This window comes from Patagioenas fasciata, chromosome 4 (genome assembly GCF_037038585.1).
Source record: "Patagioenas fasciata isolate bPatFas1 chromosome 4, bPatFas1.hap1, whole genome shotgun sequence".
In the NCBI taxonomy this organism is placed as follows: domain Eukaryota; kingdom Metazoa; phylum Chordata; class Aves; order Columbiformes; family Columbidae; genus Patagioenas; species Patagioenas fasciata.
The window spans coordinates 58,492,501-58,516,570 of NC_092523.1; the positions used below are offsets into that span (position 1 = coordinate 58,492,501).

Sequence of the window (24,070 nt, forward strand, 5' to 3'; positions counted from 1 at the left end):
AATCTGTATAATTTGGGGTATTTTGAATGCCAAAGATGTGTAATCTTTATAGCTGGATGTTTTTTGGAAATTATTTTGAAATTATATTCAAGCAAAACTAACTAGCTGAGTTGTTGCTTCTGTGACATATTCATGTAGCTAGCAGACAGAAACCATGCCGGAAAACACCTGTACAGTTGCAATGGCAAGATATTTGCAGAGACACAACAGTATTTAATGATCCCTGAAACTGGGAGGAGGTTTCTACCATCACTTTAATGCAAACAGAACCTGGCACAGAAGTAATTGCTGGACCAAATTTGTGGCTTTTTAGTCCTTTCCCTCTGCCCTGTGCCATCAAAAGCATCTACCTGATCAGTCAAATTAGGGAACTGATCTGATAGGAAACTACCTTTTCTTCCATGGATTTTCACAAGGGTGATTCCCTGAGCCAACTGCTGCTGGGACCATAGGAACATTAGTGGCAAGAGGAAGGAGGCAGTGGGACCAGAGAGTTTGAAAAGAGGCCAGACCACCCTAGTGGGCAGCCAGCCACTGTGGAGCCATAACCACAGACTGTGACCTGAGTCCAGTGTTTACAGGTGAATTATTATAGAATTTTAATTGAGATCCTTTAAATGGGTTGGAAATGTATATGGTTTGTGTTGTGATAAGAGTTACGGAAGTGAGAAGAAAGAGAAGTTCAACCCTTTCACAGTTCTTTCATGGTGTTATGAAGAACACAGTCCTTTGGGGAGAAAGTGTCTGGTGTTAAAATAGTGCGAGGATATACCAGTTAGTATTGTCAACTGCACTGATTTCTGTTGTTGTTTTAATGTAATATTTATGTGGTTTTTATTACAAATACACATATGTATTTCTTGTTTTGGAAATGTTCCTAATTACTCTTTTGGCAGTTTGACATCCTTCTATACATGTTGGATGCAAGATCATTTATGCTGTCTCTGGATTGCTTTTCAAACACAGATGCCACAGCCAAAGATTGCTACTGCAGAGAATGCAATGTCATTGATATCTGAAGTTGTGTGTCCTTACGTAAAAGTCTGTTGTTTCTTCTAACTCTGTGCTGAAACTTTGAAGTTGCTCCATTCCATGTTCCTGGGCAAGGATTGTGACTTCTAGCAGTTTTGTCCCCTCCTTGTAGTGCTCTTGGGGTAGTAATCAGATATAACAGGTGTGGCACTTTCCCCTGGAGAAAGTCATTAATATATAAAACATGAAATTGTTGCCAGCTATATAAAAACATCCAGAAATTTATTCTTATAACCCTAGTGCAGGGTTATATGATCTGTATGGCTGCAGGTACACCAATGCTATTTAGAAAGTGCTTTTAGTTATGCCTATTACATGTAATATTTTTTCTGATATACCTTTGTATCTCTTGCATTTAAACAATCTTGTGAGGAGGTGTTTTCCTTCCTTGCAAAAAGTCTTCTAGACAGATAATACTTGGAAAGTGAGAGTTCAGTTTCACTTTTTTTTTAATGATGCCTTTTTTTTTTTTTTTAACTTGACAGATTTCCATTTTTAAGTATTGTCAAGTTTTATATTCAAGTCTTCTGGACACTTCTTGGCCCTGCATTTTGAACCTAGACATAACCAGTTAGTACAGCTAGAAAATTCTTACAGAATCCCTGATTAGAGGATTTTGATAAAGTAGTTAACATATTAGTTAGGTTCATTTCTTCCCTTGGCCTGTGATTTTTGCATCTTAGCATTAAGGTGTTGGGAAATCAGTGTAAAAGCATTACTATTAATCTAAAAACTGGAGTGGGATCTTTTCTGGTTGCTTTCAGAGATATTCTAGTGTTCGTTTCCTGAATTGTTTGTGAAGCTGAAGAATATTTTGCTTTATTTTGGTTGGTTTATTTTATATTTATTGCCAAATGACAGGTTCATAAAATACAAAATCATACAACATAATGTCTCTGGAAATTCTCTTGGCATACTCATTCTAAATTACCTTGAACAACTCTATATGATTGCCATTTTTAAAAGAACTGAATAATTATGAAACTGAATTCCAACAATACACACAGGTTTGCTGGAAAGAAGAGTTGATAAAACATATGTTTACATGACTGACACAATAAATGGTTTCCCTATGCAGTTTGCAAATAGTGATTGTAATTTCATGTTAATAAGATGCAGGAAAATGTGTTGAAGGAATAGTGCTTTGCTGCTTTTGTCACAGTTTCATCAAAGTGATTTTGTCAGCACTGGAGCATAACCCTTGCCACATCAGTTTGAGTGCTCATTAGGCAGCCTATTTGTCTGAATCCTCATTAAATTGATTAACTCATTTACTTAGGGATGATGACATGTTATGTGGTACAGGAATGGTGGTTAGAGACTAGAATCAAGACTCATGTTGACTTGCTTAGTATTCAGTTGTTCACTTATTCTGCAGTAAGTTGCCACATTCAAATACCGTAGCATCAGTGATTTACATTTTGCAAGTGTGGCCATCAGCTGAAGTGTTGAACTTACATTCTATAGACTGGCACCTCTATCAGTAACCTACAGACAGCAGTTTAGAATTTCTTAGGTTTATAGCTTGCTCTAATTCCCTATTTATTTTGCTTGGGTACTAGTCTTGCTCATGAAGAACCTAAAAGACTCTCTTGAACAGCTGTTTTAATGTAATTAAATAACGAAAGGGAAACAAGTAGAAAACCTCTTCAGTTATACATTCAGAGGAGGGATACATTATTAACAGAAGATATGATACTTAAAGCAGTTTTCTGAAATACAGCTTTCAGAAAAGCGATCAAAATGAAAAAAAAAAAAGAGATCAGTTGATGACTTAGATCAAATTCAATGTATGCACATAGTTTAGAAGTTTGTATTTAAAAAAATCTTTTATCTTGATATGCTTCTAATATTTTAAGGTGCTACCTGGAAGTGCTGACTGTGTGCAAGTCATGCTGAAATTTGAGTTTTGGATGCCATCTACAATTTTGTCTTCATATGTGAAACTACAAAAGACAGTTTGAGCAGGCAGGCTTTAGCAAATAATCAATATTTTGATCTAATTCAGTGATTCTGCAATGAGCGGATGGCAAGTATTTGTATTTTTGAGTGAAGAGTAAATGTGGCTTGGGGTAACTCACAAAGTAGTTGAGTACTTCAAACTTTATCAAGACAAAGTAGCCTGAATTAGTGAGTAGTAAAATTATTTATTTCAGTAAGAAATGAATTTGCATATTTCAGGGCTGAGTGTGTCATGAACACAGACAAAGTGTGAAGATCTCCTATACTTCAAAGAATGCTTTTTGTATTACTAGAGTGCAATACAAACCTAGTCATGTACTGTGGCAGTATTGGAGAACCATACACAGGCCAGAGATCTTCCTCTCTAAATGTAGAACCAGAAGCAACAGGTAGCTGCATACTTCATGAAGTACGAGAAAACAAGAAACAAAACATTTTCAAAGACCAAGTGAGAAATTTTCGTTATGAAACCAGCAGCTATGTCAGCAAATGAGGCTTTTAAAGGCATGGTATTAAAGGAATGCTTTAAGACAGTTTCTAGAGAAGATGCCAAAAGGGTTGTCAGGCATTGGAACAGGCTGCCCAGGAAAGTGATTGAGTCACCATCCCTGGAGGTGTTTAAAAGAAATGTAGATGTAGCACTTAGGGACATGGTTTATCGGTGGACTTGACAGTGTTAGGTTTGTGGTTGGACTCAATGATCTTAAGAGTCTTTTCCAACCTAAATGATTATATGGTTCTATACATAGTAGAGCTTCAGATATTAATGAGTGCCCTTTTTTTAACATGTAGAGAAATGGAAGAAGCTGGAGAGGTGCATGACTGAAAACCAAACTAATTGTATGTAGAGGCTGGTCTGACTGGGGTCAAGATTTTATTATACTAAACCACAGTTTTAGTAGCATTCCTTTCAGTGAGAGTACTGGCATAAGCAGTCATCAGTTGCCCTTGTATCACTTTGTTCCCCTCCCTTCCCCAGATGTTCCTGGGAAAGTGTTTTGAGTGGTTGCACAGCGAACAGAATTGGGGAAGCCTCATCATGAGTCACTTATACAATGCCAGCTTTACTGCATGGCCTCAAACATAGTACTGTTAGAGGGTTTGAGGTAGCAGTAGAAAGTGACTGGGAAGGGGATGAGGTGCAACATGAGCTGGGCAGCCAACTGCAAAAATGGTCATGAAGCTGCAGGTCGAATGGCAGATGGTAGAGTGAGGGAGAAGAAATAGTATTTGAATGGCTTGGGAAATAAGACAAACTTAATGGGGAGTTGGAGAAAAGGTAAACTGTCAAGGGAAATATATATGGGATTTTACATATTTTTATAAGTTAGAGCTGTGCGTTTATGCTTTGCTTTAATATAAAAGCTACTCATTACTTCATTTTTTTTAATCAGTAGTGTATGTGTATATATACTGTAACACTATTGCAAGTTTTTATGGTGATAAAAATTACTGTCCCCCTAATTCAATCTTTTTTGTATAAGAATGTGAACTCTGAAGTTCTCAGGCTTCTTAGAAGGTTAGCAATAAGTTTCCGTAGAAATGAGGTGAGATGAAGCATAGGAAAATATCTCTACTGTAATAGTTGCATGGTATTTGTGGTTATATATGTTTATCCTGATACACAGTTGTATTGCGTAGCTAGTGAAACTGGTCTTATTTCATTAAGATGACCACTAAAGTGCAAGTGAAAATTTTTCCAGGAGGAAATGAAAACAGCAGAGAAATTCTTGCTCCTCTTCTGTGAAAGGGATTACTGTCAGTGAATTTATTATAGCTACAGTTTCACCCATCCTCCTATTTTTTGGAAGAAACAACTCCAAATATGTCTCATTTAGTAACTATTTTTACCACATGAGCTTTTTTTTTTTTTTCCCCAGAAATTTCATTTATATTTGTTTACTAAGATCATTTACAACCATGTATCTGGAATGATGAGGAGAGTTCCCGAAAACAAGTTCTGGGACTCTTATTTCAATTAATATTTCTGTAGAATCATTTTAGGATCATAGAATATTTGCAAAGTGCATGTGAAACACAGTTAATACTCAAACAGGAAATTGGTGATCAGAGTTAAATTACTGAGCCCTAAATTTTTCTACATCCACCTATTTCCCCTCTTCACCTGCTCTGACAGTTATAGACCACTTCTCTAATGAGGCTTGCATTTGAAGATAAGCCTACATGTAAACAAATTAACTTTTCTTAAATGGAGAGCCATTTCATCTGCAATAATACACCAATTCATAAACTATTGCAAGCATATTTAAAAAAAAAAAAGATAAATGACCCATTGTATAACACTTACTATTAGGCAGACTAGATGTCCCTGTGTTCTGGGAGATAAGGCCCTTGTATTATTACATCCTAATAAAATGAGTTAATGTTTTAGTATCAGAGATAAAAGGACAGTTGGATATATTTAATAACCAAACTGAGAAACACTTAATTTTAGTTGTCTGTAGCAATATAACACAAATTCCCCTGTAAAACAAATTGCACTTTTGGAATATACTTTAATGTGCATTCAACAAAGGAGAAAATGAGGTGATTGAAGTTCAATTTGTAGCATGTTATTAACCATTTCCGCTTGACTAGATGTGTAAAAGGATAATGGATGAGGGTTTTATTATTGCCTTTCTGCTAAAATGAAGTGGTGTAAAAGATAAGGTGATGAGATTAATGAACATAAGGAAAAGGCGTAATCAATCAAACTCCAACAGTGAGATGAGATGACAGTACTTAAGATTTGCAAGGATATGTGTTTTCAAAAGTGGATTTTATCAACACCGACATTTTATTTGAGTGAAATGCTGAGAAGCAGATAGTTGCCAATTTTGGTTATTTTTTGTAGGTTCTTTATGCTACTGTGTATTTGAAGCTTCAACAATTAATATAACAAATCAAATTTGATATGTCTATTTTTTCTTTAAAATCCACATTTTTAAAAACCGTGTAGTTATTAAATGAGGAGAAACAAATACAACTTTTGCCTAGCAGGAACAATCTTTTCTTGATGAGTTTATCCATTCTTTACTGGCAGAACACTTTCAGATGTGCCTGGATGAACTACTTTTAGTCTTAGTGCTAACTGCCTCAAGTTTTTCATTTTAGTCTTTGAGCAGCTAGTTTTCATATACTCATGGAAAATGAATGTATGCTTTCCTTGTCCTGTATTAAATTCTCACCCATTAAACTCCACAAGGTTTCAACTTCCAGCTTCTTGAGTAGAAAATTATCTTGGAGAGATAAATCTGCAGAAGTTTCTAGCTGTGAATAAGTTCCTCCTTGTAGGGTGTGATATTTTTATATTTAAGATATCGAATACTGTGCTTCTTTCCTCTGACACATATCTTAAAATTATTAACATACTTAAATATCCATGGTCCTAAGATGTTATTGAAATAATTGCACGTTTTTTATTTTCACTGATCCCAAATTATTAAAATTACTTGCTTCTCCAGCTGTAGCTACTCATAGAGAAAACCCTCACTAACCTAAAGGTAGGTCTTCTGTCTTAAGCCACTTTTTTCACAAAAGAACACTGAGTTACAAACTAAATCACTTAAGAACTGAAAATGCCTCTGCAAAATCAGTTTTTCTTATGTCTTCAATTTCCTGCTCTTTTTAGAAAACACATGCCTTTTTTCAAAATGTGGAGCTGACCGAGAATGGAGCTGCTAGCCAGTTAGTTTTTTTCCCTCACTTAAAAGATTTAAGAGAGGCTCCAACATCATTCTTTAAAATGCAGTTAATTTAGCTGATAAGGATTGCGTTAGTAAAGCAGTGCCTTAAGTTACTTTTGTAAATGAAATATGCGTGAGCAGGATAACTTCTTGTATTTTCTCAAGGAACTGTTAGTTCTTGGCAGCACTTTGGGCAGGATGGATAGGATATTGCTATGAAGTTAAGTTTGTCTAAAAAACAGTTTAAAATAACTTTTTGTCTTTTGTCTTCAGCATTTATGAAATGCTGTTACATATTGGCTGGAATCTGGTGCTTTGTAAATACTCCCACATTAGACTTGACTTTTTCTGGTTCTCGGGAAAACTTCCAGTTGTGCAAAACAGCATTGTGGATTCATAAGATAAATGCATAACACAGCCCAGATTACCATTCTTCACAAGAGCTGATATTTTCACATAGACTTGCTACCCTCTCTCCTCCTGTCATCTGTAGAATTCTTTGATAGGCCATTTTTTATTGGGCCCACAGGAATAGCGAGTTTTAGCTTTAATACCCCACGGAGAATGGCAAGGCAAATCATGTTGTTGGATCAATTGTTCGACTATACCCAGACCGCTGTCTGTGTATCTGTTACACTTGAATCACATTTCCAAGCCTTTCTTATCAGTCATTTTGACTAGAAATGCAGTTTATTTTTCTATTGCATTTTTCAACTGAAATTAGGGTTATGTTCTTGTTCTGTTCCCCTAGAATCCTAGATGTGTTTGTAGACCTCACATTAGCTATGTCCATGGCTTGCTTAACCTTGGAAAAGAGTCTGCACTTGTAGGAGTGCTTTAAAACTGAATTTAAATTATTTTACTATCTGCTAAGATGAAAACCAGCAGTTATTGTGTAAAACCTCCTCTTCACGTTGCTTGTTGTTCTTTACAAACATGTGATTCCTTTTGATTGTTCAAATTATTTCTATGGGTGAGCTTAAGATAAGAGATTCTCCCTTGTACTCACAGGCCATAGGAAAACCTTTGTCACTGATTGATTATACTTAGTTCCTTTACTTGAGAAGTAAATCTACTTTTACGGGAATACAAATTAAATGTAAGAATACAGATACAGAATATGAAGTATACTCATGTAAGTCTTGATTAAAACCAGTACATGTAGGGGACATGCCCTTTGATAACTGAGAATGATTTCTTTACATTGTTGTCATACCTGTATACTGCTTTGGTTTATGGCAGTAAATGAACTAGCCATGAGTGGAGTTTGAGCAGTGTAGAGTTCATTAACAGCACTTTGCTGTTTTCTGTCCCAACTTCTGAGAGCAGGAGGGAAATTTCTGTATCATGAAGTACATACAGTCCTGGGCTATGGGGCAGGCACCAGGCATGCCGAATAAGGCAAATGTTCATAGTTACACAGAAGCCTTGGCAGCTGCTCCGGTTTACTCAAAGGGGATTTGGTTCCTGTAGCAGTCTAGGGTCTGTGCAGCACAAAGGTGGCATTAAGCCATTTTTACATTCCCATCCCTTTGCAGGCTGCACCTTCTGTGCCATATCTCTCATAAAACATAGCGCAGAATCTTTTAATGTAAACTGCTGGACTGGCAGCTCTGGAGTCTGACTTTCCTCTTTGCTTTCGAGAGGCACATCTGTTCTTCTACGTATGGGCTTGGTTCCCATTAATGAGCTGATCAGATGCAGTCTTTCATGATGACTGGTACTCTAGCTTCCTGCCAGATGTGTGGGGGTGTTTTTTGGTTTTGTTTTGTTTCTCATGAAGGGATATGAAGGTCAGCTTGCAGGTCATCATTAAAAAAAAGTCCTTCTTTTTGATATTGAAACTTATTTCTTCATTGCCCATTTGCTTTCTTCTCCTCACTCACCTTCTGCAAGATCAGATGAAAATGGCAAACACTGCCCAACTGCCAGTATTGCAGGTGCATTAGTTCCTTTCTTTCTCGGTTGTAGTTGCTGCTTCCACTCACATGTGTTTTGGCTGGCTAGACCTTTGCTGGATACATAGAGGAGCAGCCCATGAGAGAAGTCACATCCTGAAAGTGGTGAAATAGGCAGGTGCAGGGCACAACAGTGGCAAAGCTAACATGACTATTGTGATTTGTGGTTCAAAATAGGAATTTGAAGAGACCATTACAGCAAACATGAGCCTTATTTTTCTAAAGAAACCTCAATAGCTAAATACCTTTAAGAGACAGCAAAACAAAGGTAGCTTTGACATTGTTTTCTGTGCTCAGCTTTTGAAATATGTGCTCTGGCATAGTACCTTTCACCATATCTAGTTATACTGCTGTGAATATGAACTGTTGTGAGTCATTAGTCTGGCAACTGGCCTCGTTTTCAGACTCTGTACTTCTTAGTGATTAACCAATATAGTCTTATAAAGATTATCTCCAAGGCTTTTCTGCACTAGGAATTTTATAAAAGAAAAGGAACCAACCAAAACTTTACACTTAATCAACCAACAAAACCCCCCAAACCATACAATACAAAAACCAACCCACAACATGATAATACCTTCTTGTAATGAAAAAAAAAAAAGTCTTGGTTGGTTCCTTTTCTGTCTTTCTCAGGTACTCCTGTCTTTTAAACAAGAGAAAGCCTTAAGGGTTTGTTTTGAAATCCCTTTAAAAGTTTAGAGAGGGTTTGTGGTTGTTTTTTTTTGTTTTTGTTTTTTTTTTTTTTTGTTTTTTTTGTTTGTTTGTTTGTTTGTTTTTTTGTTTTTTTGCAATAATGTTACAACATCATGGCATAGAAGATGCTTCTGATATGCAGGCTAAAAACAAAAAAAAAATCAGAATTATGAAAAAGTGAGGCTTGTCCAAAGAGAGTCAGGTCTGATGTAGGAGAGAATGAGAAGATAGTAATTCACACAAGTCGGTTTTAATTGTTTGAAAACTGACTGAAAACTCAAATTGATCTTAGCATGAGCGATTAATCATAGATGATGAGGCTGCATCCCTACCACTTGCATTCTCTAATTTTGCTTCAGTTGTCTTGTACAAGGAACAAAAATAATTGGCACCCTTCTTTGTGTAAAATCTTTCCAGGAAGAAACCTGATCTCAAGACCCTTCTAAAGTATCCTACACTGGCGAGTTCAAACACGGAATGATTTGAAATAGTCTTGCTGATATTCTTCAGGAGTCCTTAGCTCACTTATTTCAGAGACAAACACCTGGGTATCTTTCTCATAAATTGCTATGTTGTCTTCTATTAGGAAGCCTTCTATGTGATTATGTTTTAAGTACATTGACAAAATTTTGATCATGGTCATACTTATAATTTCAAAACTGGACATCTGTTTTTTGCTTAATGGCAATAGTGCTAGGGACTATACTAAAAACCTTTGAGGTTAAGTTCTAGTAGAGTTTTTGGTTTATAACCTTATTTCCCATAATAAAACATTTCCATAATGATCACTTTCAGATGATCACAATCTGAATTTGTATTTCTGGGTTTTTTTGTTAACTCACAAGGAGGCAGGAAGACAAATTAAATTATCGGTTTTCACAAAGACAAAAGCTGGATCATCTAAAGGTTCCTGTTCCTTGTCTTTTAGTTTTCTGTATTAATCAACTTGAAAGTGAGTTAAGTAACAAGGTAGCAAAATTTGTGCTGATACAAAGTTACATTTTTAGCACCAAATTAAGAGTGTTGTGAGGACTTTTTTGGACAGGTTAAGACAGGTGCTCATCAACTGCATAGGTAAAAAGATGGCAAATAGAATTTCCTAGCCTAAGTTTCCAATCTTAGAATGCACCGTTCATTACTACAGATGCTTAATCTTAATGCTACTTTATTTCAGCATTTTTGATCCAAATTCCATGACTTTATGTGGTCACCTTCTTTGGCAGCTTCTACACAGTGAGAAATCGTTTCCTTGAATTTTGCTTAGTGATGCTTAAGCTCTCTGCTTTTGCAGGTAATGCCATTTTTTCAATGTATACAAAATTAAATCAATAAAACTAGGGGTTTTTTAGTATTTACACTGTGTATGTTTAAATGATGGAATTCACTGACACGTGAAATCATGAAGTTGTATAATTTAATGCAGTTCACAAAGGGGTTATGGAATCCGTCAATCTGTGTGGATGCCAAGACTAGCCAGAAATGTACTTATTAAGTAGAATGAATTTAAAACACTCTCCAAATTTTAAAACTTATGATCTGATGAAGGAAAACATGAGAAGATATTAATGCTCTATTTACCCGCTGTGTGTAACTATATATTATGCTTTTATGCAGTCTCTCACTCATGTTTCAATATGTGCACATATATATGCATGTACAGAAATGTGACTACATGTGTGTGTACCAATGCAATTTCATAAGGCTATCTTCAATCTTAGATAATTTAAGCAAAGATTATAAGCAAATCTAGATCCATACAGACCCACTCATATGTGCTTCTTTGGTAAATGCAAGACATAAGCAAAGACTGATGCACGCTTTAATGTGGAAGGCACAATGCACATCTCAGAGGTTCCTTTATATGATTTATGCTATAAATATATAGTATATATACATTATATAAATATAAAATACATAGTGCATATGTATTATATAATATGTGTATATATACTATAAATAATGCATATGAATAATATATACTATGAATATATAGTATATATAGTATTATGACTATTCTGAATTATTTCTGTGTTATTAAAAGGTATCTTAGTTATGTTTTGTTGGCTGTATCTTTTTACCTACTAAGTATGTGAAGTCTGTGTAGGTATTAATAGCAATGCTATAGCAAATAGCATAAACAGGTAACGTTGACAGAGTAAAAATTGTTGCCATTCTCTTCCTTTCTACGTATGGATTATAAACCCTGTCGTAAATAAATAAAAGTGTTGTGTGTGGTGGGTTTTTTTGCAACAGTGCTTTGCAAAATCACATTGCATGTGTATAATACATAAACCAAAAATTACTCAGATAAATGAAAATAGGCTTGGCTAGAGAGCTGCCTGTCTAAAATATCACATCCAAAAAACCCCATCATTAATTTCTGTTTTCTTATGTATCCTTTTTGCTGTTTGTAGGTGTTGCGTTAACATTTCTAGAGGACGTGGTCTGTGGGCTGGGTTGGTAGCTGCACTGGTTATATTGTGGGAGGCTGCTTTAGAAAGGCTGCCCTTGGTAGTCTCAGTAATTATTGCTAATTTTTACTTTGTAGCATTTTGCACCTCAGGAATTCATAATTATAATTTGCTGCATGTTTATTAGAAACACACTGAGACTACCAATTTGTTTCACGTGTGTCAACGAACAGCTTATTGATCCCTATTTACCTAGCCTGTTCTAGAGTTAATGACAGAACTTGAGGATGGACACAGATGCTGAAATAACCACGGTTTCAGAAGGTGCAATCTGAATAATTTGTGAATTGTTACAGTCAATTCCTGATGGGAAACTGTCCCAGCTGGATGAGCTTTTTGTATCTACCTGTTGATGAGCAGATTCCACTAACTCTTAAATCGGAACATAACAGGCTCGCTAAATCGAGATATCAGTCAACTCCTATGAGAATCTGTGAATTCTTGCAGTTCTGGCTCCTTTTTATCATAAATAAGCCTTCTGTCTTATTTTCCAAAGACAGACATAACTTTACATCTTAATCTTGCAGGGCTTGGACAGCTACCCAAACCTGTATTCATTTTCTTTGAACTTCTGCTTTCTAGGCTGCATACTTTAACTTACATACCTGTCTTTAGCAATCAGATCCTCTTGTTCTTTGTGTTGATTAAGTATTGTTGGTAGTTGGTGGTAAAGAACTCCTGCTCTCTAGGAGTCAGCAAGGGTAATAAAAAAGTTTAAAAAAAAAAAAAAAAGTTTGTGAAATACTGGATGCAGTAGAAAAGAGTAATATAGTTGGTACTAACTTTGCTAACATTGTTTGCAGATTTATTAGTCCATGTGAGTTGTTTAGAACCTCATAGTCAAATCAGAAAAGTTCTGAATACAGGTTCCCTGATATTTTTTTTTCCCAAGGTAGATCTTGGTAATCAGGGAGGAGCTTATCTGTAGTTAGTAGGAGATCACTTTCAGAAAATATGCATGACATTTCACTTTGAAATATAAAGAGAAATAAAGAGAGAAAATATAGCTGTGCATTCCTCTGTTTAATTATCATCTGGTACATATTTTTCATGTGATCACGTGCGTACTGATCTGCGGTCTGTGATTGTTCGACTTTATTCTTTTCCAAACAAATGGTGGTTTTATTTGTACGTATACATAAAAATTACTTCAAAACTGAATAGATATAGAAATAAAACTAAATCCTAACTAAAGATTAAATTATTTACAGGTCCAGAGTCCTTAAGGTCTGTGAGGCTAGTATTAGTAGTATACTGTGAAATGGGAATTTCAGTTTTTGGTAAATCTGTCTGTCCCCAGTAGCTTCAGATAAAATAATTTTATCCTTCTAGGGCACATCAATTTGCTAGCTGGTTGTTCATGTATCAAAGAGTGTTCTGTGAAAATATCAATATCATTGGTTAATATAAATGAAATTAATTTTTAAAGCTGGGCTAAAGGTTGACATCTGAAAAATTGCATTACTTTGCAGAAGAGAAATTTCTGTCTTCCAGTGAAATTTCAGGTCATAAGGGCAAGTAATTTTCACAATCTTCAATGGGAACCAGTGAAATATGAACTTCATTGTCACCTAGCCCCAAAGCGATAAGATAAAATGAGCTGATACATCATTTGCTGTGGTTTTATCATCTCCTCCAGTAATTGGAAGAGAAAACATAGGAGTCTTTTACCACCCCCCTCCCCAGTCCCTTCACCACCCACACCCAAGCATAAGCCATTTTGCTCTGATCGATACAAAGGTCACCGAGTATTTATTTATTTATTTAATTTTTTAATGCTGGGTAAAACTGTCTAGTGGAACATTAAAGTAATGAATATGTTTAATTGAGTTTGTCACCCATGAAAATGCTGTAGAGGATTGTATAGCAGACTGTGCGTGCTCACAGGAGGGACTCTGGGAGAGTACTACTGTTTGCCTGCAGATTTCGGCAGCTGATTATATAAATAGCTGAGATTTTAAATTAATATCTTATTTATTGTTCTCTTGAAAAATCTAAAAATAAACTAATAAGCACTGTGATTTATTTTAAAAAAGTAGGTATTTAAAATTATTAATAATATGATCTAGTGCCCTATTAGTTTAGTTGCACTTGGACATATTTGAACAAAGAGTAGAGAAAGATCCTTTCACTGTGAAATCTGTATCCAGGAACTAAATAGTACCTGGACAGTAGTATCTGAGGATTCCTCAGTTGCAGGGCTGAGATTGTGGTGGAGATCCAGGTTCTGAGTGAACCGAGTCAGGTTTTATAACCCCATGTGCTGTAATTTTGCCTTCCTGAACAAAAATGAACCCACAATACTGAAAATGCTGCTAAAATAATGTATTTATGGTTTTTTATCTCTCAATTGCAATCAAATTTAAATGCAATTTTTTTTGTTTTTGTTTGGGGGAGGGTGTTGTGTGTGTGTGGATGGTTTTATATTTTGTTTTGTTTTTTCTCTGGATGAATCATAGCTTTTCAGAAATATACAAATGTGCATCAGCTTTTTAAATAAGCTATTTAGTTTTTTTTTTATTCGTGGCAATTAAATTTGCAGGCACATTAAAGTAATATAATTATTCAATTACTGTTTCAATTCTATAAGCCATTTGCGGACTTAATTACTTCTAACCTATTCACATTTTCAAGATCAATAGTACTTTAAAATAAAATAAAATATATGAGAGCTGATCGGTTTGCTTAAAAGGAAAAGCAAAATGTTGATTTAGTCTCCAATAAAATATTACTTTTCTAGTTCAGGAGACAGCTGTAGCGATGGTATCTTTTAACTCTTGAATGTAATATTTTACAAGAGACATTGTTTATGATCAAAGTGCAAGGAGTGTTTTGAAGAAAAGTTAGGGTGGGGCATTTGTTTTCAAATCTGTAAAATGACAGAATAGCTTCAGAGTGAGCATTTTTAGTGTTGGGAAATAGCTGTTGATAAACAGCTATGAAACATGTGGAGAGGACTTCTTTATACATATATGATCTTAATTCATTATTAGCGCTATGCTACCTGAATTTTCATGCAACTTGGATTTTATAATCTCCTCAAAGTGGAAATTGAAGCTGGCAGTTCTTTACTTACTAGTTTCTTGTGGAGTTTCTCCCAGCCTTGTGGTGTCAAGACCTGCAGCAGGTGGACTGTCCACAGGTTTAGGCCTTTATTTCTATTTCGTGAAGTAAAAAAGAAACTTAATGCAAAGGTGAAAGTAGTTTTCTATTTTTTAATAGTGTTGTCATGCCGTCTGTTCATTTGGTGTTGCCGAAGTCTAATTGTGGAACAGTTTGTCTAATAAGTTTTTTTGAGCTATTGAACTTTGCAATTGGCTCATTTGCTTATTTGAAGTATTGTAAAATGACATAGTGAACTGTATAAGTTGTCTTTCCTCCTGTAAGGTGCAGTGTCTTTTGAAATAAATAAAATGAGCAGTAGATTAAACTTCATGCAATCTGATCTACTTGAAGATGTCCCTGCTCATTGCAGGGGGTTGGAAGGTCCCTTCCAACCCAAACTATTCTGTGATTCTAAGTGTTGAATCAATGAAATTCCATAAATACTTTTTCATATGAGGAAGATTGTAGTCTTTGTGCATATTGAATTAGGTTGTACATCCTCATTAATCTTTGCCTCACAAGGTATTCCAAAACTGATGTGACAAAACACAGATATAAATGTGAGTAATTTTTAAACTCAACATATGGTTCAATAGCATGAAGAAGATGGTTGTTCTAAAATTCTGAAGGATAATTCTATGTTATGTGGCTTATGGGTGAAAACAGGCAAATGCAAAAATAGTTTTTGAAGTTGTAATTCTGAAGCTGAGATTATCAGAAGTGATAACACTGATTTAAAAAAAAAAAGAAAAAAAAAAAAGAAATCTTTTTGCCAGAATGAAAATACTGAATTTAATTTGAAGTACTAGTGAGTTGCTGCAACCGGGGGGGGTTCTGTTAGTAAAATCAGATATTTGTCAGGAAATAAAAGGTTGAATTTGATTTTCATAAGGAATATTTAGTAATACACATGAAAGAAATCTGTTTGTGTTCTGGACTTTTCATCTACTCCATGTGGTGTGATGGGCACGGAGCAGTGGTAATGATGCAGTTTCCATAGCAACTGGTTCACTGGAGAGCTAGACCTCTGTCTAGGGTGCTGTCAGTGTGCGTGGAGGTTCAGAGAACAGTGTCCCAAAGAAGGTCTGCTTCCACCTAATCCAGTTTTAATTGAACTCCAGAGACTTTGAAGTGAAGCTGCAGACCAGGCAGCCGCTATTCCAACTAAAAATGAAGGCCTTGCTCGGCCAGGCCTCAGCTGCTGCTCACTCCTGATAACTTCTGCTAATGAGTACTTAAAGAATTGTTGTTATGGTGGTGGCTGCTAGTGTTTCTGCCGTGCAGTTCTAGTTTCTGCTGTAAATCCTGTTATACTGAATTCAGTAACTTTATCATGGCTGTACAAGGTGCACAACGTAAACCACCTCTGCTTTTCCTTCCACTTTTGAAGAAATGGCATGCAGCAGACTTTTGGCCATATGCAGGGTTTCGACTGTTACCAAAAATGCTCGATTCACAGGGTCAAAGTTATACTTAATAATCAACTTGCTGATTTCACTCTCAGTATCCATGTAATAAGTGTTCAGATTTACAGTGCACAGACTGATAGTGACAGTCAGTTTGTTCTGTTTTAATTATTCCTACTGAAAAGCAAAGGTCAGCACACTCCTGTCTGTCTTGAAAAATAATCATTGAAATTATAAACTCCAATTTAAAAATCATAAAATAGATGAATACCAGCAGAAGTACTAAGAGATTTTTGTACACTAGCAGTGGAGCTTTGTCTCCTTTGTTACCTCCTTTGATGTTGTGCTCTTTAAAGGATATTTATATGCATGTGACAAAAGCCAACCACAGTGTTCTGAATAGCACCATAGATTTATACAAATCTGCCAATTAGTGTGGGTGGGTTATGGATGTGGTATGGCAAGTATCAGCAAAGTCAAAGTGTGTTAGTTCCCCTGTTCCAGGCATGATTAGCAACTATTGACAAGCTCTGGTTCTTTCATTGCATTTCTAGAATTTTGTTTTGGAATAATTATTCATTTCTTGCTTCTCTTTCTGTGTGTTGGGAGAGTTGTGTGTGGCACTCATATTGAGGAGAAGATGAGGAATTAACTGAAAAAAAAGGAGGTGTAGAAGATGATTTGCTTTGCACATTCTGATCTCCTGTGCTATCTGCTTTTGGTTTGCCAGTCTTGTTTGCTGTTAATTCACAAAGGTGGTGCTGTATTTTACACTGTATTGTGTAGTGCTTTTATAATGGTGCTTCTGCTCTCTGTGCTACAAAAATGCAGATTATTTGTGAATATATACAACATGTGAGGAAAAATCCTCCTTTGTTAAAAATCTATAAACAAGGACTTGGGTTCATTAACAGTCTGTTATGTTAAAGGCTTGAATTTCACTTTTTTTTTTTTTCTTTAAGTACACTATATATTGCTGAAGTGAAATTGTAAGAATGATTGAGGATTATATCTGACTCTTCTGTGATGGATTTCTGTTAAATGCTTTTGTGTTTGCTAAAATTGACAAATCTCAGAGATTTTCCTTCACTTATGGTTTCTTAATCTGAGGCAGAGAAGTGTCCAATCCTGCTGTTCCTTATCACTTACATAATTAAGCTTTGAGATGAAAAAGAAAAAGTGAAGCAACAAAGAAACAAAGTGGCTGAGGACTGAAAATGGGATTAGTTTGAATTGTGAAGGCAGACTAAGCATCTGTGTCTGTCAGATGGGATGACAGGAATTGTAACAAGTTACTTTGACAACCGCTTACTCCATAGAGAGATTATGCTGAGTTCATTTGCAGGTTTGTGTTTAACCTTAGCTGACAAAATGATACTTAACCTCTTATACAGACAACCTTTATACTTCCAGAATTAATGAATGTTGCCTTAACGATAAACATAAGGAACATTTTTTCTTTGAAGAAGTTTTTTCTTGCTTATTTATTACAGGCCTGTTATTATAGTGTTAAAGTGAGTGCAGATACATCTAATGGCACTAGTAATACATTTCAGAATATGTTTCTTTGCTTTGCTGAAGTGCCAAGCATTTCATAATGTTTCTGAAACTCCCTCAGTTATGGAAAAACAGGCAGTTGCACTTAAAGGAAAAAATGCAAGCAAGTTTGTAAAATCCTTGACATGAATGGTTGAGTTTAGGACTTAAAAAAAAAAATCCATTATAGGTTCATAGCATGATTTGAAGTTTGTGCGTATTTTAATTTTGCTGCAAGTTTTTCATATAATTGGTAGAATCCATGTTTGTGGATCAAACAGTTTCTCTTGTACAAAATATTACCTATACTAACAATATATTTAAAACACTCTCTCTCTCTCTCTTTTTCTACTAGATTCTGGCATGTACAGAAGGACTCCATGGGAAGTGGCTCTTTTCAGAGATTCGAGCTATCTTTTCCCGACGCTATCTTTTGCAAAATACAGCGCTGGAGATATTCATGGCAAATAGAGGTACTATGAGTTTAGAGGAATGGCAAGTGTTGATTTTGGGACATGTGGTCTCTGTTTGGCTGCTCAGTGCCTTTTTTGGTACGGATTTGTGTAGACAGGAGAAGGGCTTGGGTGAAGTGTCTCAATATTTAAGTTAGTATATTTTTGTAATTTAGTTTCTCTTTTTCAGTTTTTTTTTTAAGTGAGGAATTATGATCAAACATGATAACTGGGAATTAGCAATGACTCACTTTCATTTATATCCATATATTTATTTGGCATCCTCTGGAAACTTTTGCTTAAGGCATACTTACCTCTTATCTGTTTTGCATGAAGAGGGTTTTTTTTGTCCCTTTGGAGGGTTAATAGTTGTTAGTTATACTTACCAAGAACAACATAATGGAAAAACTTCACTACTGGATTAGAACAGTGACTGGTATATCTTCATGCTATATTTCTAGTAATATTTTTTTCAGTTAGACCCTAGTAGAAGTTTAATAAATATCTGTGTGAACTTGTTTATGAACCTTTTTTTCACCTTCCTCTTTCTTCAGTTCATTTTTCAGACACACATATGTACTGTGACAAGTGACTCAAAATATAGTTGGTTGAGACTTAAAGAACTTTCTTCTGCTATTTCCTCCCCCTAAATTTTCTTTTAAACCAAATTATATGATGTCTTTGTGATTTAAACTAAGACTCTTTCAGTACTTTTAGTGCTTTTATACTGATAATGAAGTTTTGAAAAAAAAATTTGAAAACCGTATACAAAGACACCAAATAAAGTTGGTCTTAAAGTGACACTTTTAAAATATAAAACATTTTTTGGTAATGATATAAAACACTGTTGTCCTGAAATCAGTAAATGTTTCATAGGATAACATGTTTTTGTGCAGTTAGTATGTTAGTAAAAAAGTTTTTGTCTGAGCTTAAAATGGTCTCTGATCTTGAATGTGATTGGTAAGTACTCAGACAAATATCTTGCAGAGCATTGTTGTGCATATCTGAACTGCATATTCTCCAACAAAATAATAATAATATGCATAAATGTTTTCCCATTTTGGAACCTGTAGTTGTACTCTGTCAAGTCATAAATATCCATTGATGATACCATAATTAGATTTTATTTAGGTTTTTAGGTTGCTATTTCACAAGTGTCCTTGAATGTTTAAAAAAAAAAAAGAGAAGATAATATTTTGAAGAATTTATCTTGAAAATATCTAGAAAGTAAACTATAGTAAGTGATGCAGTTAATATATAAACTTTTTTTATAATCAATCCTAGTAGTCAGTCTGTGCGTGTAAGTTTAACTTCTATTCAGAAAGGAAAACAAATGTAGACCTTCCTTGTAAGCTTTGTAAAAATGACAGCCGGTGTTCAAGTTCCCGTTAGTGGTAAATAAAAACAGTTCTGGAAATCCTATAAAACCAAATCTATAGTAGCCTGAAGGAAACAAGTCTTATCTTTTACCTGTTCAGCACCTAAGCTTAGGGTTGAATGTTACTGGGCAAGAAAGCCTGAAATAAAAGGTCTGAAATCATGCTATATTTCTACTCTTATGTTCACAGTGGGTGTCATGTTCAACTTTCCTGACCAAGCAACAGTAAAGAAAGTGGTTAACTGTCTACCTCGGGTCGGTATCGGTACCATCTTTGGACTACCTCAGACCAGGTATTTTACAATTTGAATTAATTTTATCTGTCAGTTCTAACAATTCTTCTTTCATCTAACTAGCCTACATCGCTTGAAATGTTTACACCTGCTGGTTTACAAAACATGCAAATCCTCAGCTTATCATTTCTGCATGCTATTTGCAATGTGTTTGTGCAGTAAAAACTTTTGTATTTGAGATTCTTGGTTTTATTTCTGCCTGTTACAGGGAAGATAGCTTCTTTTTGGCAGTGAGGCTCAATCACTTACCCTACTTAAGGAAAATAGGTTTCTTTATGCTTGCCAACTCACTGAAATTTAAGACTGATTTAAGACTGGTTGTAGGACTGATTAGCTTTTATGGCAGTGTTGAATTATATTAGCTTGTGTGTAACATCCTTGAATCATCTGTAGTATTTAAACCTAGATAAAAATGATAATTCTTCTTCAGAAGGATATTACAGTGATGTGTAGAACAATATAAGCTGAACAGCATATGGAAGGATTGGCACAGTGTGCCTGTCTTGTAGCTCTGGATGACATTGTTCAAATTTTACATAGGGTAAGTGAGAAATTAGTATCACAGTGTTTGTGATACTGTGTGTGTTTGGATCCTAAACCTAAAGACTATGAGTTGGTCTTCCAGATCTTTTTTGCAGAAGGTTAGGGCTTGTTTGCCAGATATGCTCTGGATAAAACACAGCAGCTCAGTTTAATGAGACTGATGGAAATGTTTTTTGAGGTGTACACCATCTGTAGTTGAACTGGTTACCTCTTGTATTTCAATGAATTATAAAATATTTCTAAGCAGATTAACTTCTAAATTTTTAGAAGAAACAGCAACCGTTAAGGAATATCTTGATTGTTCTTACTTTAATTTTTTCAAAGTTTTCTGTGCACAGAAATGGCATTAAAATAGTTGGGGGTGTTTTCTGTTATGTTTTGTAGTTTACTTAAAAAAAAAAAAAAAATCAAGTCCAGAAAAAAATTATCTTGATTTGCAATTATAGCCACTCTGTAAGAATTCAAGGATTTCTATTTGGAGAAGCAAATTATGTGTGAAAATTTTTAAATATACAGGAAAGTATATACACATTTGTTCAAAATGTCACATCTGTTTATACTGATAAATCTGTTTCCAATATAATGCAGTTATGAAAATTAGATAAAACATACTCAGTTACTGTAAGGGTTTTCTTGAGTTGTTTACCAATACCTGTAAAGATTTGTTAATTAAAACTATATCCAGATTTTTTTTTTCTATTCTCTAAATGTTGTGGTTCTGGTATTTACAGCTGTTTTTGTTATGAACAAAACAGTCTTGGGGATTTTATGATAAGCTCTTCTCTGCATGATTTATCACTTCAAGGATTGACTCTCTAGTCTTCTTTCACAAACGTTAGGATATCTGGCAAGAAATTCCAAAAGTTTAATTGAGTTATTTATGACTAACTCCCCAACACTGCCCAGAACTTAAATCTCAAGAGGATGGACTTCATAATAAAATTCTATCATCTTATCATTGTTTTCCTTTGTTCCTGAGGGATTTAAAACCTATTCTAAAAGATGACTTTATTCTTATGTGAAATTTTAAAAGTCATGTAACTCTTATTTAATGATCTGCCATCTCTCTAAATCACTAGTAACGTATTTCTGTAATACATCAAGCATTGATGGAGCAACTGAATTTGCACAGCTGTAAAGGTATCTGTTTGAAAGCTTTCAAATCTTGACATATCCAGCTGTCAGATGTTTCAATCTTTTGTTCTTGTTAGATTATAAAATGCTAAAAATGAAGTTCAGATACCCAAAATAGCAATTTGATCTCCAGAGAAATGTAGCACAGGATGAGTAAAAAGAATATGTACGACTGCCACTAAAATTCAAACAGGTAAAAAGGAAGACTCACCAGGTTTTCCCTTTATTTTCTTCTGATGTTTATTTTTGATTTTCAGACGAATTTCTTTGGCTAGTCCACGACAGATTTTCAAAGCTTCCAATATGACTCAGCGATGGCAACAACGAGAAATTTCCAACTTTGAATACCTGATGTTTCTAAACACTATAGCAGGTAACACAAATTACTGTAATGGTTCAGAAAAGGAGATGTAGGTGGCCCAGTCTCAACAGAAATGGGCCACTACAAGATTTTGACATTTAAATGAACAGCTTTTTCTATGTAAGGTTTTCTCCTGAAGAACAACTTCACAAAATCCTCCTATATGTACTTTATTTGTAATTATTTTTATGTTTGTGTAAGAATAGAGAGGCGTGCAATTAATGATGCTGTACTGAACTGCACTTAAAATATTTTATCACTCAAGTCAGAATATCTTGACATGGACTGAATGTCTTCTACATGGACTATGTACTATTTAGCAGTGTCTCAGAAACAGTAACATCTTTATCTCTTAGTATTCTAAGTTTTAATATTCATAAGTACTATACTCCCTAAATACTGCTGATGCAACAAGGCCTCTTCAGGGCTGGAAACCTCTTGGAAGTCTCAGCTGGGGACCAGGGTATTCCTGGACCCAATAAATACTGTTACAAGATGTATAGTTGGTCTTGGAAAAGAGTGTCTGGATCACCAGCACTGCTGTGCCAGGACACCATTCATCCATTCCCTAATCCTAATTAATTCACTTGTGTGGTTGTTCTGTAAGTGCTGAACTCTATTTCATTTAACCCATCTCACCCCATTAGCTTTTAACCAACTTCAGTTTAGGAAATAGAGGCTAATTGTTAGATCCTATGACCTCTCTTTTATTTTCCAACATATTTTGTTCTCACAGCAACTTACAAAATTTACCAGTTTTCAGCTCTTTTCTATAGTATAGACAGTGTTGAAAGGTCCAGTAATTCCCTTTCAGACTTGGTTCTTGCTAACATGATTGATAGAACAAATGCCTGTGCTTGCACTAATTACTTTTTATACAAAGGGTCAGTTTTGCTAGTTCATGTAGTCAGTCATTAAGTCAGAGATGCCAGGATACTGGCAGATTATATAAAAGTGAGAGTAGATCTGATTGCTACTTTACTGCTGAATTGGAATGATGCAAGATCATGACACTGTTTTCTGTGGCTCTAGTGAATAATCCTGTTCAGATTTAATATATTATTGAAATAATAAGGTGGGTTATTACCTACTTGGTATTTGAGATTAAAAGGAACAAAAAGATAACATGGAAGAAGGGAAAACTTAGTTGCCCATGATGTGGAATTAAAAGATTGTTGTGATAGTTATCAATTTCAAACAAATAAACGTAGATATCACAGTGTGATGTGAGCAGCCTTAATCTGGAATAAGAGATAACGTGCAATATAACCAACTGATTAGGGAAAGAAACAAGCTGACTGTACCATTGAAAAATCCTGCAAACTGGATGGGAAAATACTGAATGGTGTAAGAAAACTGGAAAAATATAAACTTAGGTCAAGTTTTAGAAAAAGTTTTCTGACAACCTGATAGATTGGGTTGTGAAAATAATCTTCCTGGGGAAGAAGTAAAAACTGGTCCTGTGAAACTTGTAAGACCAGGCTAGACAAAATCTGAGAACATACTGGTTGGAGGTGATGTGAATGAATGAGCTTCTGCAGCAGTATCATAAAAAAGAGACAGATCCATGTAAAAATTAGGCATTTTAAAATTATAAATCAGAGTATGTGGTGTATGTGTGGTATATGATTATTCTAATCGATTTTTTTTTTTCTGGATGAAGGGTATTACTTTCATCTTACAAATATATGAAAGTGCATGTGTGACCTTGCAACCAGAACACATTTTCTGTTCTGGTAAATGTTGACATATCCATAGATGGTCAATGGTCAAGGAAGAATTCCCCTCAGAGTGAATTCTGTAGATGAAATGGTTATTATTTGCATAATTTCTCAATCTAAGAACCTGAGCTGTTTCATTCTGCTTTTGATATTGAATTCAACACAGGATTTTAAAATACTGCTTTAATTTTTAGTAAAAACAACAGTCATTGCCTCTTCAATTTTTGAAGTGTTTCACCTTAAAGAAACTGAAGGCAAGATGACATAAGCAAGGAAAGGAGAAATGCATAGAAGATGAATGGATTTAACTGTCATTCTTCCTGTATGCAAAAGAGTTTA

General features: G+C 35.0%; 1 protein-coding gene across 7 annotated transcripts in view; it reads left to right on the plus strand.

The window, feature by feature from the left end:
• Window positions 1-24,070, plus strand: part of LRBA (LPS responsive beige-like anchor protein) — a 409,424-nt gene that overhangs the window by 253,168 nt on the left and 132,186 nt on the right. For all 7 annotated transcript variants that reach the window (XM_071807989.1, XM_071807991.1, XM_071807990.1 and 4 more), the window contains 3 exons: window positions 18,205-18,322; window positions 19,870-19,972; window positions 21,907-22,022. In XM_071807989.1, coding sequence (XP_071664090.1) covers window positions 18,205-18,322; window positions 19,870-19,972; window positions 21,907-22,022 — 337 coding nt within the window. The remainder of the gene's footprint in view (window positions 1-18,204; window positions 18,323-19,869; window positions 19,973-21,906; window positions 22,023-24,070) is intronic.